At 39.0% G+C, this 18,944-nt stretch overlaps 2 protein-coding genes across 2 annotated transcripts in view; one reads left to right on the top strand and one right to left on the bottom strand.

The window, feature by feature from the left end:
* Positions 1–7,326, bottom strand: part of LRRC17 (leucine rich repeat containing 17) — a 40,135-nt gene extending 32,809 nt beyond the window's left edge. Inside the window, exon 1 of the mRNA XM_055420714.2 lies at positions 6,500–7,326. The gene's annotated coding sequence lies outside the window, so the exon portion shown is untranslated. The remainder of the gene's footprint in view (positions 1–6,499) is intronic.
* The window catches only part of FBXL13 (F-box and leucine rich repeat protein 13), a 238,177-nt gene that overhangs the window by 124,552 nt on the left and 94,681 nt on the right, over positions 1–18,944 (top strand). The window contains exon 12 of the mRNA XM_055420161.2: positions 6,430–6,559. Coding sequence (XP_055276136.2) covers positions 6,430–6,559 — 130 coding nt within the window. The remainder of the gene's footprint in view (positions 1–6,429; positions 6,560–18,944) is intronic.

Genomic DNA, 18,944 nt, shown 5'->3' with positions numbered 1-18,944 from the left:
TGATATATAGAGAGTATTTCTGCCTGGATAATTCCATGGACAGAGAAGCCTGGTGGGCTACAGTCCATGGAGTCGCAAAGAGCAGAGTCGGACATGACTGAAGTGACAAAGACACATGCATGATGACTGGAAACATGGTTTTACAAACTCTTTATCTGGAAATATGTGCAAATATTAGATTTTCAGTCATTGCTTTCTGAAGATGACTTTTTGTTGTGTCAGAGGATGAACAACAAATTCTCTCAGGGTATACTTCTTGAATCATGTCCCTTACTCTACTTAAAACCCTACAAATGCTGCTCCATAATCTTCACTATTTCAAGTTAAAGAAAATTCTAAAGCCAGCCTGATTTTTCTCTTCTTTTGTTAGTAATCTATTTTTTTTCTGCCAAGATGCTGGCAGGAATTTCCTTTTCTCTGAGAAATTAAAAACATTTTCCAAACTTGTGTTCTTTTAATTAATTTTTCCTGGGACAGAGTAAACCTTTTGGACATTAAAACTAATTTTCTCAGCTAAAAAAGAGATAGTTTTCTCTTTACTTTTCTATTAACTAAAGTCCTTATTCAAATTTCATCGTTTTCCACTCGTGTTCTTTTATTTTTGCTCTAGGATCCAGTGTAAGCTTCCATACTACATTCAGCTATCATTTCTTCTTAGTGCCCTCCAGTTTGTACCAGTCCACAGTTGTTCCTTGTATCTCATGACCCTGACACTTGAATAAAACCGTTTATTTATGACACTTGAAGAATACTGTTTATTTATTTTGTAAACAATCTCTCAATTTGGGTTAACTGATGGATTTTTTTTTTTTTTAATGTTTCAACCCTATTTGTTTTATCTTAAGAATCCCCTTTCATTTTCAGGTCAGATTTTTATTACTGTCCTTCAAAGCTATCATCTTATCTCTCATCATTGTTTTCTCAGCAATACTGCATTCTCTGTACCAATAGTTCTCAAAGTGTGTTCCAAGGACAGCAGTGTATCAGTAAATGTTTAATAACTGGCTGAGGTAGGGGGTTAAGGTATGTTTTGATTTGTAGGATTTACTGATTTCTGTGACATAAATAATTCCATCATGTCCAGTTTTAAGCTACCAACATGCCACTGAATGTAGAGTTGAGAAGAGATGCTAACAATTGGTTCTCATGGGCTAGTGCAAGCCAGCTCCAGCAACACCTCTGTGGAGGGCCTCTGACTCTTTCAGGAATTCTGTAGGATTCTCTGCCCTGCAATATAGAACATCAGTCAGTAGTTTTCTTTAGAAATTCTACATTCAGATATATATGTGTGTGTGTGAATGAATATATGTGCATGTATGAATGTGTTTATATATATAGTACATGTGTATATGTCTATGTATGTATTTTATCTATCTATAGATAGAAAGTGAGTCGGGGGGGCTGGAGAGGGGATAGAGAGATACATATTTAAAAATCTATAAATCCATATGTGAAAATCTGAACTCTTTAAAGTAGACAATTTGGGAGTAGCATATATCACTTTTTTAAAAAAAACTCAAAACATTTTTTCCAACCATACTTTGTGATAACTTTTTCTTCTAGGAAATTTAAAATAATAGTACAGCTCTGCATAGTTTTTTAAGGATGTTTATTTTACAAATGAAGCTGTTATCTTTAGTGGGCAACATGTAGGAAAATAGGACCTAAAATGAGAATTTTGTTTTGATTTTAACTTCTAGTTCTTGCTATTGAGACGACGACAACATTCAGGATAAATGCTACTTGATACTGATGTTTTTCATCATATGAAAAAATGTACACTGACTTTATCTATAATAAAAATACATTTCATAATGATTCTCTATTTCTGCTCTGCTTTCTATTGCTTTAATCATGCTTGGGTATGTAATAACATCTTTTAAGCTATAAATAACTAGAGAAGTGTTGTTTGTTGCTGTTCTCATTCTCTCTCTGGTGCCTTTAGTGTTTCTTTCCAAAGACAAATGTAATTTGTTTGCCTTTCTTGGCAACAGTGATTTGCCAGTTTTTAATCTGAATATTTTGCCTCACTTCTTTGGAGACTTGCTCAGTTTTCTAAAGCTGAAAACAAGGGCTGCCCATAGCTCGTGCCCATTTCAAAGTATTTTTTGCTTTTAAATATTTCCTGAATTAAACCCTGTCCATTTATTCCATTGCCACAGTCGAGGTGGCATTCTCAATACCTCATTTGGCGCAGCATCCAGATGGTTCACCCTTGGTCTCTCTTCCCTTATGTTGTGAGGTGTACTATCCTGAACTTAGTCTTATCATGTCTTTGACGTGCTTAAGGTCTAGACTCTTCCTTTGCTGTTCTTTATCATTATCTGATCAAACTTATCTGCCTACATTTTCCAAAGGAAACTCTCTGGTCAGTTGATTGATACATACTTCTCTTTCTCTACAAGCTTGAGTGCCTTTCTCCTCTCTTTGCTAATCTGCAGACTTTACATCTCAAGTCACACCATCTATCAGAACTCCACAGTGATTCCTCCCTGAGTTCTAGTAGCAACATTCATTCACTTATTTATTGATCAACTGCTGTTTCCAATTCTGGGCACAGAGTGGTGAGTAAAGATATTAATATTATGATCTTTGCTTCTTAATGGAGCCTTATATGCTATAGAAGCATGATGTCTATTTTTCCTATAGATGAATCAACCCTTAAACTGACTGGCAACTTCTTATTGACAAGTACTCTCATGGTATATAGTCTCACCACAGTTCATCAGAGTGGGGTAGACAGAGTAAGCTGTGGCCGTGACTGGAAATCCTTAGCGTCCACCCTGTAAATAGGAGGTCAAGTCACTGCATTTGGATTTTCTGCAGGAATTCTATTAAAAAATTGCCTCTGCAAGACTAACTCCAGTACTCAACTCAAAAGAATCCATATGCAAATACTCTCTTTTACAGACTGTACCTTGTGTTGAGATTTTTCAGAGAAATGTTAATTTATATACAGAATTCTACATTCCTTCTAGTAATAGCTACCCTCAGATGTTGAAGATCTAACACAGAGGGCCTCAATTCTTTAATGGATAAAAAACCCAAAGAAAGAAGAAAAAGTGATCTCTGTAGTTTCTGTAAGAATTGTGATGTCTTAAAGATTATAGTAACAGTAGAAAAATAAATCACAAAAAGAACCTTCCCCACACACAAAAGAAAAAGTTATCAAATAGTAAGAAAACATTGTCTGAAAATACTGCCTCAAGTGTAATTAGAATTATCAAGTCATCTCTGGATTGGAAAAATGATGAACCAGATCTTACTCATATAAGGGAAATATTTCTTTGCCAAAATTCAGGATAACAAGTGGCAATATTGCATAAAATTTGCCAAGTGTGATTTCACTGTCAACCAATATTTTTCTCATCCCCCAAAGCTCTAAGTCTGCGGCACTATAAAAGCCTAGAAAGGCTAACAGAGCCACTCAAGGTTTGTGTTTTACTTTCAAATCGATGGTTCCCATGAGGTTCCACTTTGAAGAGAGAGATCTAGACTTCTAATCTCAGAGTCATTTAGTTTAATTAAATGACTCTTTTGCCAAACCTGGGGTCAGTGGATCCTCCAAGAAGATCATGAATGGAAATCAGGGGTTCCATAAATTTTGATAGGAGAAAAAAGAAATCTCTATTTTCACTAAGCTCTAACTGAAATATAGATTTAAAAAATCAGGGTAGTATTAGCAGTCCCTGGGACTCTTTCACTCATACAAATCACAATTATTTTCTCATCACAGGTATTTTCTTATAGTTGTTACAAATATTTAAAATTATCATTGGTACTCAGTACTGCTTCAAAAGCATTGTAGTTAATAGACTTGTCACTAGATGTTGTTGTTTAACATGCTAATAAAGAAGCACATATATTATTTCACTCATTTGGTTTCTAAAAATATTTTAATAATGTCTTTGGATAAAATTGGCTGCCTTTGTAATTGTATTTTATTTTATACATTAAAAACATTATGCTGACAAAGGGGCCATAGATCCAAAAGTATCTGTGACACACAAAAAGTTAAAAGCTGCCTGTTCAATTCTCATTTTTGACTCACTGGAAAAGACTCTGATGCTGGGAAAGGTTGGGGGCGGGAGGAGAAGGGGACGACCGAGAATGAGATGGCTGGATGGCATCACCGACTCTGTGGACATGAGTTTGAGTGAACTCCGGGAGTTGGTGATGGACAGGGAGGCCTGGCGTGCTGTGATTGATGGGGTCGCGGAGAGTCGAACACGACTGAGCGACTGAACTGAACTGAATGGATCACATGCACTTAAAGAAACTGAAAAATAGACTTGGACCAGACTTGAATATATTTGAATATGCATGACTGTGTAAGTAATGGTTTCATTATTATACCTGAAGAAAGACTGACTGGGGTACAGAGCTTAAAAATGGGTTAGGAAGAACGGGCAGCAGACAGAGGCACAGAAACGACGGCGGACTACCAGTCTCACTGGGGTTAACGGGTCACACGCGGTTTTACCACCGCGACTGAAACACGGTGCAGATGGACTCTGAGGCCCTCAGACTCTTCAAATTAGTTGTATGCACCACTATTGTCAGGTAAGTACCTATTCCATTAAATGGAAAAAAGATAGGTCAAACTTTGTAAGAATAATTCATAGGTATTGTTTGAGACAGTAGTAGCAATAATAACAATATATGTATTTTTAAAGATTCTACCATATTCCTGCTGATTTTAATCATCAAAAATCACCCTCAATATAACACTATTATATATACATTCTTATGTAATTGTCACATCTTTATTAAGAGGAAAAAGCAGATACGTTAGGTTCATGTTACAGAAAACTAAGGTTCAGGGAAGCTGGAGGCCACACAGTTGGTCAGGGTTAAAAAAAAAGATAATGCTATAATCTCCACTTAATAAATGCGGAAACAGTCTCTGAGCAGTTAAGGGGCAGTTGCAGTAAGTGTCAGGGCTGGGATTCAAATCCAATTTGGTCAGATTCCAAAACCCTGTGTATTTTCCATTGTGTCATGCTGCCTGCTTCACTATATTCCTTTCTCCAAATTGGAAGCTAAAAAGTTCTTAGGAATGACAACCCCCCAAGACAACTGTACTTTACTTAGTTGAATCACAGGGGTTTAATTCAGGGAGAGGAAGACAAAGCATTTCTAAAACTTTGGCAATGCTCTCAGGGGCCCCAGAAGGGTCGTGTCTTTGGGATTTTAGTGCTGCTTTCTCCTTTAGAGCCCCGCCCACCCAGCCACTGGGGAATCCAGAAGACTTCCCTCTCTGTTCCACTGAATCTCATGGAAATAGCCATTACCAGAGGGAAATGTGTATGAGTCAAATAATCTGCTACAGCATATGAATTATATCATATGATATTTTCAGATTTCGGAAATAAATCTGATTAATGATCAAAGCTTGCACATCTAATTTCCCATTTATGTGAAAGTAAACTTTATTAGTCATTTGTGGGCTTTTGAGGGACAGAAAGGCATTTTCCTCCTACTTTTTGTTCTTTATGCTTTCTAGTTCACTGTTAAACTGCTGCAGATCACAAGCCAAGATCATGTTTTAAATTCTATTACAAGAGCAGAAGTGAGAGTTCTTGCACTTTTAAAAAATGCCAGGCTTAGGAGGGCTTTGAAAGTTGCCCAGAGTGTCCTCAAACTGTGAGTCTTGCAGAGAGTTGTCCTAAAGACCCTCCTTTTTCCTGAAAGCTCTCATTTTGGTTATGGTGGTAATGCCATAGTTAATCTGTTGCAACTCCAGTGAGATTTATAGCCTGATATGGTTTTATTCCTCTCATATGTTGCCCACATATTTGCAGACTATTCTTAATCCACTTTTAGGCTCTGTGTATCAGTCAGTCTTTCTTTAGTTATAATAATGAAACTGTTACTTAGAAAATCATGCATATGCAAATCTATTTTTTCAAGCCATTTGCTTACTATGACCATTTTAAGAGCCAATTATGTTTAACTTTGCCTCCTTTCTGCCCCAAATCCTAACTCTCACGTAACAGTTAATCACCATTTAAATGTTTACAAAGAGTTTGTCCTCCTAGACATCTGCATTGTTATTTCGACGCTCCAATATAAAAGCTAAATGCAACAACACAAACTGAAACTGCTTTCAAACACAAACTAACTTGCAAACAATATGAATGCACAAACCTCCCCCGCCCCCAAAGCTTTATCCCAAGCGGTTTTCTTAAAAATCTAGACAAATATTTATTTTCATTTGAAATGTGATTATGCATTATCTGATATGCTACTGCAATCTCCTTAACAGGAAGAGAATTAACAATAAAGTTCAACTCTTGAATATCTGCAAGGAGAAAAGATTACTTTACAGTTTTACTTCTCTTTGTCACAGTGGCTTAACAAAGATGTGAGGAAACAGCTTAAGTATAATCACTTTCCTTCCTCTCTACTCTCTCCCTGTCTTCTCAGGTACTTCTGCAATTTACAGAATCTTAGTTTGGCTTACTGCAGAAAGTTCACAGACAAAGGTTTACAGTACCTGAATTTGGGGAAAGGATGCCACAAGCTCATCTATCTGGACCTTTCCGGCTGCACCCAGGTTTGTCTTTCAGCCTTCTCTTTCCTGCAACAGGCAAAGAAGTCCTCCAGAGAACGGGCTGCATCCAGCCCCAGCCCTCATGTTATACTGACGCTGTGCACGGACTGCAGCACACTTTTCAGAGGTTTTCAATTACATGAACACAGCTGCTTAAATTTTCCCCAGGATCGCTACTATAGGCTCTTGGCTTCCCTCCACTGGAGTGTCACATCCACGAAGAGGCAGAGCTCATTGGATGATGAAGCAGACCACTTCTGTGTAGATACTCTGTGCACAATTATGATAGCAGAGTCCAAATACTGAAAACTTTTTAGAATTGCTACCAAGATACAAACAAAGAAAAATATTTGGGGGTGAGGGTGGGGAGAATTTGCAAAGAACTTCCTGAAAAGTTAGTTTGCTTCCACGTGGACTCTGAGAGTAAATAGTATTAGGTAAAATGCTACAAGTGATAAATGTAAGAGAGGAAATACAACAAACATAATGATTTTTTTTAATTGCATTATATCCTTGGGCTAAATAACATGAAGATTTGAGGTCTACATGGGGAAATATTTAAGTCTAAAGGAACAAGACAAGAAACTTGGGCAGAAAATAGTGTGGAATTGTGGAGGGTATGGCATGGCACTGTGGAAGCAGTTCCTTCTTCCTTGATAGTTTCTTCTGCTCTGTTTTGTTAGATTTAAGTCACCATTCATTTAACTTTTCTTCCACCTCTCTGTGTATTGCTATTAGTGTCATAGTATAGGCCTTAGGGAGCATCACTACGAACAAAGCTAGTGGAGGTGATGGAATTCCAATTGAGCTATTTCAAATCCTGAAGGATGATGCTGTGAAAGTGCTGCACTCAATATGCCAGCAAATTTGGAAAACTGAGCAGTGGCCTCAGGACTGGAAAAGGTCAGTCTTCATTCCAATCCCAAAGAAAGGCAAGGTCAAAGAATTCTCAAACTACTGCACAATTACACTCATCTCACACGCTAGTAAAGTCATGCTCAAAATTCTCCAAGCCAGGCTTCAGCAATATGTGAACCGTAAACTCCCAGATGTTCAAGCAGGTTTTAGAAAAGGCAGAGGCACCAGAGAGCAAATTGCCAACATCTGCTGGATCATGGAGAAAGCAAGAGAGTTCCAGAAAAACATCTATTTCTGCTTCACTGACTATGCCAAAGCCTTTGACTGTGTGGATCACAATAAACTGTGGAAGATTCTGAAAGAGATGGGAATACCAGACCACCTGACCTGCCTCTTGAGAAACCTCTATGCAGGTCAAGAAGCAACAGTTAGAACTGGACATGGAACAACAGACTGGTTCCAAATAGGAAAAGGAGTACGTCAAGGCTGTATATTGTCACCTTGCTTATTTAATCTATATGCAGAGTACATCATGAGGAACGCTGGGCTGGAAGAAGCACAGGCTGGAATCAAGATTGCCGGGAGAAATATCAATAACCTCAGATATGCAGATGACACCACCCTTATGGCAGAAAGTGAAGAGGAACTCAAAAGCCTCTTGATGAAAGTGAAAGAGGAGAGTGAAAAGGTTGGCTTGAAGCTCAACATTCAGAAAACAAAGATCATGGCATCTGGTCCCATCACTTCATGGGAAATAGATGGGGAAACAGTGGAAACAGTGTCAGACTTTATTTTTGGGGGCTCCAAAATCACTGCAGATGCTGATTGCAGCCATGAAATTAAAAGACGCTTACTCCTTGGAAGGAAAGCTATGACCAACCTTGATAGTATATTAAAAAGCAGAGACATTACTTTGCCAACAAAGGTCCGTCTAGTCAAGGCTATGGTTTTTCCCATGGTCATGTATGGATGTGAGAGTTGGACTGTGAAGAAAGCTGATCGCCGAAGAATTGATGCATTTGAACTGTGGTGCTGGAGAAGACTCTTGAGAGTCCCTTGGACTGCAAGGAGGTCCAACCAGTCCATTCTGAAGGAGATCAATCCTGGGTGTTCATTGGAAGGACTGATGCTGAAGCTGAAACTCTAATACTTTGGCCACCTCATGTGATGAGTTGACTCACTGGAAAAGGCTCTGATGCTGGGAGGGATTGGGGGTGGGAGGATTTGGGGATGACAGAGAATGAGGTGGCTGGATGGCATCACCGACTCGATGGACATGAGTTTGAGTGAACTCCGGAAGTTGGTGACGGATAGGGAGGCCTGGCGTGCTGTGATTCATGGGGTCACAAAGAGTCAGACACGACTGAGCGACTGAAATGAACTGAACTGAACTGAAACTGATGGTCATCATTCTATGAAAATAATATAATGACACAAATGAGAACTGTTACTATACACCAGGCACCATGTTGAGTGTTTCATACATATCAAATTTACTATTCATACAATTGCTGTGCAGTATAGCTTATTTAGATGAAAAACTAAGGTTCTCAGGGTTGCACAGCTGGTAAAAGCATACTAGTACTGCTCTAAGCAGGTATTCCTGGAAGGAATACAGGGACAGAATGGATTTCTCCTGCAAGTTCTTGAATGGACAGAATCTTACTTAGCCACCACCACTGGCATATCATGGTTTCCTGCTACACTAGGCATTGGGGAGGATGTAGGGGAAAGGATGTGGGGGATGCTAAGCTAGGGCTGCAAGGCTAGAATTTGCATTTGTTTAAATCCAATCTACTGATATATCAATAGTTTGCTAAGCACCAACATCTGCCACTCTATGATCAAGATGGCCTTAATGTTCCCTCCAGATAGAAAAAACCTCAGATAGGCTTCTTTCTGACCCTGAATCCCTGACCTCCTTTTTCTTACTTTAGAAAAACTTGCAGTTGTACATTCTGTTTTTGCTCCCTTTGAGATGTCAACTTCTTAAAAAGTTTCTTAGCTGTTTTACAATCCATGAATGTCTTCTCAAGGACCTGGGAGCCAGCCTTTGATATGTAATCATCAAGAGAGAGCACGCCTGTATCTCTCAGTCTCCGTGGAATGCCGGGGGCCTAACTTGGATATGAATGTCAGCAAACACAGATGGCCTGATCACAAAGGAAGAGTATTTGCAAATTCAGAAATAACTCAATATACTTTAGACACATCCCACTGATCAATCTCTCCCTGAAAGATACATCCTTTAGTCCTTCTTTTAAAATTAAATTTTACTGGACTATAGTTGATTTACAATGTTGTATTAGTTTGTGCTGTACAGCAAAGTGAATCAATTATACATATACATGTATCCACTCTTTTTTAGATTCTTTTCCCACATAGGTCATTATAGAGTATTGAGTAGAGTTTCCTGTGCTATACAGTAGGTTCTCATTAGTTACCTATTTTATATATAGTAGTGTCTAACTCACCTCAATGCTTTAGAACCCTCCTCATGGTGTGACTTAACTCCTCTTTCTTCCCAGTTTCCACCAAGTAATTATTGCAGCAACAACACAAACACAAGCATAGACACACAAACACACATACACAAGACCTAAGGTGAAATAGACTGGTTCCAAATAGGAAAAGGTGTACGTCAAGGCTGTATATTGTCACCTTGCTTATTTAACTTATATGCAGAGTACATCATGAGGAACGCTGGGCTGGAAGAAGCACAGGCTGGAATCAAGATTGCTGGGAGAAATATCAATAACCTCAGATATGCAGATGACACTACCCTTATGGCATAAAGTGAAGAGGAACTCAAAAGTGTCTTGATGAAAGTGAAAGAGGAGAGTGAAAAGGTTGGCTTGAAGCTCAACATTCAGAAAACAAAGATCATGGCATCTGGTCCCATCACTTCATGGGAAATAGATGGAAAAACAGTGGAAACAGTGTCAGACTTTATTTTTTTGGGCTCCAAAATCACTGCAGATGCTGACTGCAGCCATGAAATTAAAAGACGCTTACTCCTTGGAAGGAAAGTTATGACCAACCTTGATAATATATTAAAAAGCAGAGACATTACTTTGCCAACAAAGGTCTGTCTAGTCAAGGCTATGGTTTTTCCCGTGGTCATGTATGGATGTGAGAGTTGGACTGTGAAGAAAGCTGAGCACAGAAGAATGGATGCTTTTGAACTGTGGTGCTGGAGAAGACTCTTGAGAGTCCCTTGTACCGCAAAGAGATCCAACCAGTCCATTCTAAGGGAGACTAATCCTGGGTGTTCACTGGAAGGACTGATGCTAAAGCTGAAACTGCAATACTTTGGCCACCTCATGCGACGAGTTGACTCACTGGAAAAGACTCTGATGCTGGGAAAGGTTGGGGGCGGGAGGAGAAGGGGACGACAGAGAATGAGATGGCTGGATGGCATCACCGACTCTGTGGACATGAGTGTGAGTGAACTCCGGGAGTTGGTGATGGACAGGGAGGCCTGGCGGGCTGTGATTCATGGGGTCGCGGAGAGTCGGACACAACTGAGCAACTGAACTGAACTGAACTGAAGGTTAAATATTTTCAAACACAGCTCAAAGTCAGAGGTTTCAAACTGATGACCTTCTGGCCAGATATTTATGCAAAACATATGGATATAATCTGTCTTTAAATTTTGAGTCAACATTTAGAATTTTGGAGTTTTCAAATAAAAATCTAGACTTCAAGCTTCTCTTGAAAAAAATACATAAGAACTAACAAACTTGGGCCTGCATTCCCACATGGTAACAAGGGGCTGGAACAGAGTCAGCCTCACCCCCTTGAAATGGAGCCCTCTCCTCAGTTTACCACCCTCTCCTCCACTCACTAATGTCCAAACATGCACTTACTCTGGGACAGTTACCACTTCACTGCATTGCCTGCCTGTCTTAGTAGGTGTCTGAGTTTGGTCTGAATGTATCAAGAATAGATTTTGTTTCTTAACTGATCCTTAATTTGTAATTCTCAAACCACAGTGATGTTAGTATTTCACATCATGCAAAACAATGTTAGGGTGTTTGTTTTTTATTCATCTATATTCCATTTCCCTTTGTTCACTGAATAATTTAACAGCAAACAGAGATTTAACCTTAGTTGTCAGCCACTGGAAATTTTACCATTTGAAACTTTGTAAGAAATGGGCTCATTATGAACGATAGATATTTTAATAATGGCTGCTGCTATAACTTCAGGACGAATCAGTGTTGTGCGCCTGAGGGACTTACGAAGTCTTTTGAGGAGGTTTCATCTACTTTCCTGGCTCCATCTAACTACCTGTGAGGATTGTTTCACCCTACCTGGTCTAATTGCATTGGTATGACAATACAAAATGGTTTCAAAGAAGGAAAACTGACTATTCACAGGTTTTATAGGTTCGTCCCTTGGAAACTAAAATGTAGTTTCTTTTTATATGTTTGGAATTTTGCGCTATGAAGACATGTGTTAATATATCTGACCAAGGAAAAATGTCCTAATAAAATAAAAAGAGTTGAGAATAGAAGCTTACGACTAAATGTTTTTCACTGAGAGCCTGCTGCATACTGGGCACTGTGATGTGTAAAATAGCATCTCTGTCTTTGGAAACTCTGGATTAACATAAACAAAATATGTCAAAAGCTAAATGTTAATGCAGTCATGGCTGCCCAAAAAAGGAAAGATGTACTTATACAATATTGTGAAAGTATGTGAACCATACTTGTTAGAAAAAAAAAATAAGTGGATGATGGAGAACTACAAAGATAAGTGAAAATCAATTACATATGCTTTAGAAATATTCTACATTCTTATGGGATTGGATAAACACTGTTCAGTTCAGTCACTCAGTCGTGTCCGACTCTTTGCGACCCCATGAATCACAGCATACCAGGCCTCCCTGTCCATCAGATGACACCACCCTTATGGCAGAAAGTGAAGAGGAACTAAAAAGCCTCTTGAGGAAAGTGAAAGAGGAGAGTGAAAAGGTTGGCTTGAAGCTCAACATTCAGAAAACAAAGATCATGTCATCTGGTCCCATCACTTCATGGGAAATAGATGGAAAAACAGTGGAAACAGTGTCAGACTTTATTATTTGGGGCTCCAAAATCACTGCGGATGCTGATTGCAGCCATGAAATTAAAAGACGCTTACTCCTTGGAAGGAAAGTTATGACCAACCTAGATAGTATATTAAAAAGCAGAGACATTACCTTGCCAACAAAGGTCCGTCTAGTCAAGGCTATGGTTTTTCCAGTGGTCATGTATGGATGTGAGAGTTGGACTGTGAAGAAAGCTGATCGCCGAAGAATTGATGCTTTTGAACTGTGGTGTTGGAGAAGACTCTTGAGAGTCCCTTGGACTGCAAGGAGATCCAACCAGTCCATTCTGAAGGAGAGCAATCCTGGGTGTTCACTGGAAGGACTGATGCTAAAGCTGAAACTGCAATACTTTGGCCACCTCATGCGACAAGTTGACTCACTGGAAAAGAGTCTTATGCTGGGAGGGATTGGGGGCGGGAGGAGAAGGGGACGACAGAGAATGAGATGGCTGGATGGCATCACCGACTCTGTGGACATGAGTTTGAGTGAACTCCAGGAGTTGGTGATGGACAGGGAGGCCTGGCGTGCTGACTGTAGGGTGCATTAAATTATATGACTGATTTCCTAGTGAATACTAGCACTTACATGTTCACCGGCATGTTATCATCTTTGATGTGGCTGAAGTAATGCCTCTGCCCAGTTTCTTCTCTTTGGAAAAACCTCTGCTCCTTCTTGGCCTGAATTGTGATAGGGCTGCTGCAGTGAGCCCTCTAACTATCCTCTGCAAAGAAAAAAATTAAATCACCTGAAAACTCACCACCCAGAAATAATCAACACTACTAGAATTTCAGGGTCTTTATGCCATGCATGTTGAGAATTCTTTTGAATTGAAATGGATTATATAGTACACATATCTTTCATTATTCCATGTCTTTATTTCATTAAATACTTTCCTGTAACTTTACTTTTAATAGGTATATAGTATTCCATTGTATCAAAACACCAATTTATATTTAACCATTCATTATTAGCCTACAATTCTGTTTCCTGGTCTACCATTTTTGGCTATCATAAATAATCTCTGAGGAAAATTATTGTAACCATATCTTAGCATATATGTATGCAATTTTGAAACAAATTTTTAGAAATGAAATGATCAGAAGTTATTTTTAAGGTTGTCCATGCTCTACTAAGAGTCTCAATTTACATTTATGATGAATGTAAAATAGTTTATTTTCATAAATATATTCTATATAAAAAACTTGTCAATTCAACATTGAATATGCTATTTTATATTTTCAATTTGTATTTCTTTGATTTTCAGGCAAAGTTGAACCATACATAGGCACTTAATAAATATTTGTTGAATGATAGCATTTTTATCTCAATAAGCTGCATTGTTAAAATATTTTTCAAAGTAATTAAAATTTTTCTTTCAAAATGGGGAATATTGGAGATAATGTAACTTAAATTCCTGACACAGTTGGTGTTAAAAAATAAAGCCTATTAGCATATTTCTCTAAAAAATTTCCTTCAGTGCCTGAGTGCAACATTTTCCTTATAGTATTTTCAGAAGAAAAAAAAAAACCTACTTCATTTAACAAAATGATTCTGACTGAATCAGTCAAATGAATTTAATTTGTTTTATATTTACTATTTATTCAAAATTATAAAATCTAAGCTTATACCATAAAATGATTTTTAAAAACCGTATTTAAATATAATGTGGTAAGACTCTTTGGAGACAAAATGGTTTTATCATGTAAAGAAGGTACTCTTTTCTGTGCTCCTTTGCAATTTATGATCTGGGAGACATTTGGTGACAGGGAATGGATCCATCTTTTTTTACGTCTTAAGGAACGATATGTGACCTAACTCATGGTAGATGTTTATCAGATGCTTGTTGAATATTTGGATTAATGTTTAGTTAAATAAGTGAAACTAATGAACCACTATATGAGATATTGGTAGTTTTCATTTACATCTAATTCTCTGCTTCAAGGAACCACTCCTCTCCCTTCCCTTGTCGTTCTGAGGAGCTGTCAGTCATGACATCGTGAAAGTAACATACCACAGTAATTGGGAACATGGGTTCTGGGGTACCTGCATTTTAATCCTGAGTGTGCTATTTGATAGGTATGGGGCTGGGGCAGGTCCTAATCTTTCTGTATACCTTACGTTCCTTATCTGTGAGATGGGGAAAATGCTTTAATGGTAATTACCTGTGTTTTGTATGAATTAAATGATTTGACACATATAAGAGGCTTCAATGATGGCTGCATATAGTAAATGCTTAGCCACTATTAAATATTATTTTTAGATTATTAACAGTGTTTTCCAATGGTCACTATCATTTGGCTCAGGCCTAGACATTGTTAAGTTCCATCTGCAATTGCTACAATTTTTCCAGAAAGAACATGACCTTAGCAGAACCCATTCAGAACTCTTTAGGTACTGTAACAATTTTATGTCTACAAATATACACACACACACACACATATATATATGTTATATGTATATTACATATATATGTAGTAAAATAAGTCAGAGAAAAGAGAAATCTGTATGTTATGGCTTATCAGTTCAGTTCAGTTCAGTCGCTCAGTTGTGTCTGACTCTTTGCAACCCCGTGAATCGCAGCATTATATGTGGAATCTAAAAAAAAACAACAAAAATAAGTGTATAGACAAAACAGAAACAGACTCACAGACACAGAAAACAAACTTATGGCTACAAAAGGGAAGGGGAGGGCAGGAGGGGCAAATTAGGAGTATGGGATTAACAGATAGAAACTACCATAAATAAAATAGATAAGCAACAGGGATTTACTGTGTAGCACAGGAATTATACCCAGTATCTTATAAACTATAATGGAATATAATCTGCAAAAACACTAAATCACTATGCTATACACCTAAAACTAATACAATACTGTAATTAAACTATACTTCAATTAAAAAATGAGCAAAACATGAAAGTCCTCCTCTAGCAACAAAAAAGAATACATTCAGTTCAGTTCAGTTCAGTTCAATCGCTCAGTCATGTCCGACTCTCTGCGACCCCATGAATCACAGCACGCCAGGCCTCCCTGTCCATCACCAACTCCCGGAGTTCACTCAAACTCATGTCCACAGAGTCGGTGATGCCGTCCAGCCATCTCATTCTCGGTTGTCCCCTCCTCCTCCCGCCCCCAACCTTTCCCAGCATCAGAGTCTTTTCCAGTGAGTCAACTAGTCGCATGAGGTGGCCAAAGTATTGGAGTTTCAGCTTTAGCATCAGTCCTTCCAATGAACACTCAGGATTGATCTCCTTTAGAATGGAATGGTTGGATCTCCTTGCAGTCCAAGGGACTCTCAAGAGTCTTCTCAAACACCACAGTTCAAAAGCATCAATTCTTCTGTGCTCAGCTTTCTTCACAGTCCAACTCTCACATCCATACATGACCACGGGAAAAACCATAGCCTTGACTAGATGGACCTTGGTTGGCAAAGTAATGTCTCTGCTTTTTAATATACTATCTAGGTTGGTAATAACTTTCCTTCCAAGGAGTAAGCGTCTTTTAATTTCATGGCTGCAATCAGCATCCGCAGTGATTTTGGAGCCCCAAAAAATAAAGTCTGACACTGTTTCCACTGTTTTTCCATCTATTTTCCATGAAGTGATGGGACCAGATGCCATGATTTTTGTTTTCTGAATGTTGAGCTTCAAGCCAACCTTTTCACTCTCCTCTTTCACTTTCATCAAGAGGCTTTTGAGTTCCTCTTCACTTTCTGCCATAAGGGTAGTGTAATCTGCATATCTGAGGTTATTGAGATTTCTCCCAGCAATCTTGATTCCAGCTGTTGCTTCTTCCAGCCCAGCATTCCTCTGCATATAAATTAAATAAGCAAGGTGACAATATACAGCCTTGATGTACTCCTTTTCCTATTTGGAACCAGTCTGTTTTTCCATGTACAGTCTGACTGTTGATTCCTGACCTGCATACAGGTTTCTCAAGAGGCAGGTCAGGTGGTCTGGTATTCCCATTTCTTTCAGAATGTTCCACAGTTTATTGTGATCGACACAGTCAAAGGCTTTGGCATAGTCAATGAAGCAGAAATAGATGTTTTTCTGGAACTCTCTTGCTTTCTCCATGATCCAGCGGATGTTGGCAATTTGATCTCTCGTTCCCCTGCCTTTTCTAAAACCTGCTTGAACATCTGGGAGTTCACGGTTCACGTATTGCTGAAGCCTGGCTTGGAGAATTTTGAGCATGACTTTACTAGCGTGTGAGATTAGTGCAATTGTGTGGTAGTTTGAGCATTCTTTGGCATTCCCTTTCTTTGGGATTGGAATGAAGACTGACCTTTTCCAGTCCTGTGGCCACTGCTGAGTTTTCCAAATTTGCTGGCATATTGAGTGCAGCACTTTCACAGCATCATCTTTCAAGATTTGAAATAGCTCAACTGGAATTCCATCACCTCCACTAGCTTTGTTCGTAGTGATGCTTTCTAAGGCCCACTTGACTTCACATTCCAAGATGTCTGGCTTAGGTCAGTGATCACGTTATCGTGACTATCTTGGTCATGAAGATCTTTTTTGTACAGTTCTTCTGTGTATTCTTGCCACCTCTTCTTAATATCTTCTGCTTCTGTTAGGTCCATACCATTTCTGTCCTTTATCGAGCCCATCTTTGCATGAAATGTTCCCTTGGAATCTCTAATTTTCTTGAAGCGATCTCTTGTTTTTCCTATTCTGTTGTTTTCCTCTATTTCTTTGCATTGATCGCTTGAGGAAGGCTTTCGTATCTCTCCTTGCTATTCTTTGGAACTCTGCATTCAGATGCTTATATCTTTCCTTTTCTCCTTTGCTTTTCACTTCTCTTCTTTTCACAGCTATTTGTAAGGCCTCCTCAGACAGCCATTTTGCTTTTTTGCATTTCTTTTCCATGGGGATGGTCTTGGTCCCTGTCTCCTGTACAATGTCACGAACCTCTGTCCAGAGTTCATCAGGCACTCTATCTATCAGATCTAGTCCCTTAAATCTATTTCTCACTTCCACTGTATAATCATAAGGGATTTGATTTAGGTCATATCTGAATGGTCTAGTGGTTTTCCCTACTCTCTTCAATTTAAGTCTGAATTTGGCAATAAGGAGTTCATGATCTGAGCCACAGTCAGCTCCTGGTCTTGTTTTTGCTAACTCTATACAGCTTCTCCATCTTTGGCTGCAAAGAATATAATCAATCTGATTTCGGTGTTGATCATCTGGTGATGTCCATGTGTAGAGTCTTCTCTTTTGTTGTTGGAAGAGGGTGTTTGCTATGACCAGTGCGTTCTTCTGACAAAACTGTATTAGCCTTTGCCCTGCTTCATTCCGTGCTCCAAGACCAAATTTGCCTGTTACTCCAGGTGTTTCTTGACTTCCTACTTTGGCATTCTAGTCCCCTGTAAGGAAAAGGACATCTTTTGGGGGTGTTAGTTCTATGTATATATTAATGTATTCTTTAGCTTTAGAACTAAAGAATACATTAATATACATATATTAATGTATTATTAAATTTTTATATTGTGGTTCTGTGTGTGGATATTAATTCTCATAAATTATATTGTGCTATAGCTCTCACTCTTTTTTCTTTTTTTGACAATGTTTCTTAAGGTGCTTCTCTCAGCCACCTCTTCTCTTCAACCTCTTAATCGCAGAAAACCCCAAGGTTCAGTCCGGGTCTACTTTTCTTCTCATCACACCCTTGGTGATGTCACCTATTAACAGATTATAGCTTTAAATATCACCTACAATGACAAATACACACACACATACACATATATAAAATCATGCTGCTGCTGCTGCTACTGCTGCTGCTGCTGCTCACTTCAGTCGTGTCAGACTCTGTGTGACCCCATAGACAGAAGCCCACCAGGCTCCCCCGTCCCTGGGATTCTCCAGGCAAGAACACTGGAGTGGGTTGCCATTTCCTTCTCCAATGTGTGAAAGTGAAAAGTGAAAGTGAAGTCGCTCAGTCGTGTCCGACCCTTAGCGACTCCATGGACTGCAGCCTACCAGGCTCCTCCATCCATGGGATTTTCCAGGCAAGAGTACTGGAGTGGCTTGCCATTGCCTTCTCCGATATAAAATCATATATGTATAATATTCACACACAAATATATGTTCACACGCACATATACACATACATGTATGTAATGTATGTATATAGGAGTATGTTTATATATGCATATATACATATATCGGAGAAGGCAATGGCAAGCCACTCCAGTACTCTTGCCTGGAGAATTCCATGGATGGAGGAGCCTGGTAGGCTGCAGTCCGTGGGGTCGCTAGGGGTCGGACACGACTGAGCGACTTTACTTTCACTTTTCACTTTCACACATTGGAGAAGGAAATGGCAACCCACTCCAGTGTTCTTGCCTGGAGAATCCCAGGGACGGCGGAGCCTGGTGGGCTTCTGTCTATGGGGTCACATAGAGTCGGACACGACTGAAGTGACTTAGCAGCAGCAGC

This window comes from Moschus berezovskii, chromosome 3 (assembly GCF_049115385.1).
Source record: "Moschus berezovskii isolate FMDL1 chromosome 3, NW_MosBer_1.0, whole genome shotgun sequence".
Classification (NCBI taxonomy): domain Eukaryota; kingdom Metazoa; phylum Chordata; class Mammalia; order Artiodactyla; family Moschidae; genus Moschus; species Moschus berezovskii.
This window is presented reverse-complemented; position numbering and strand designations above follow the sequence as displayed.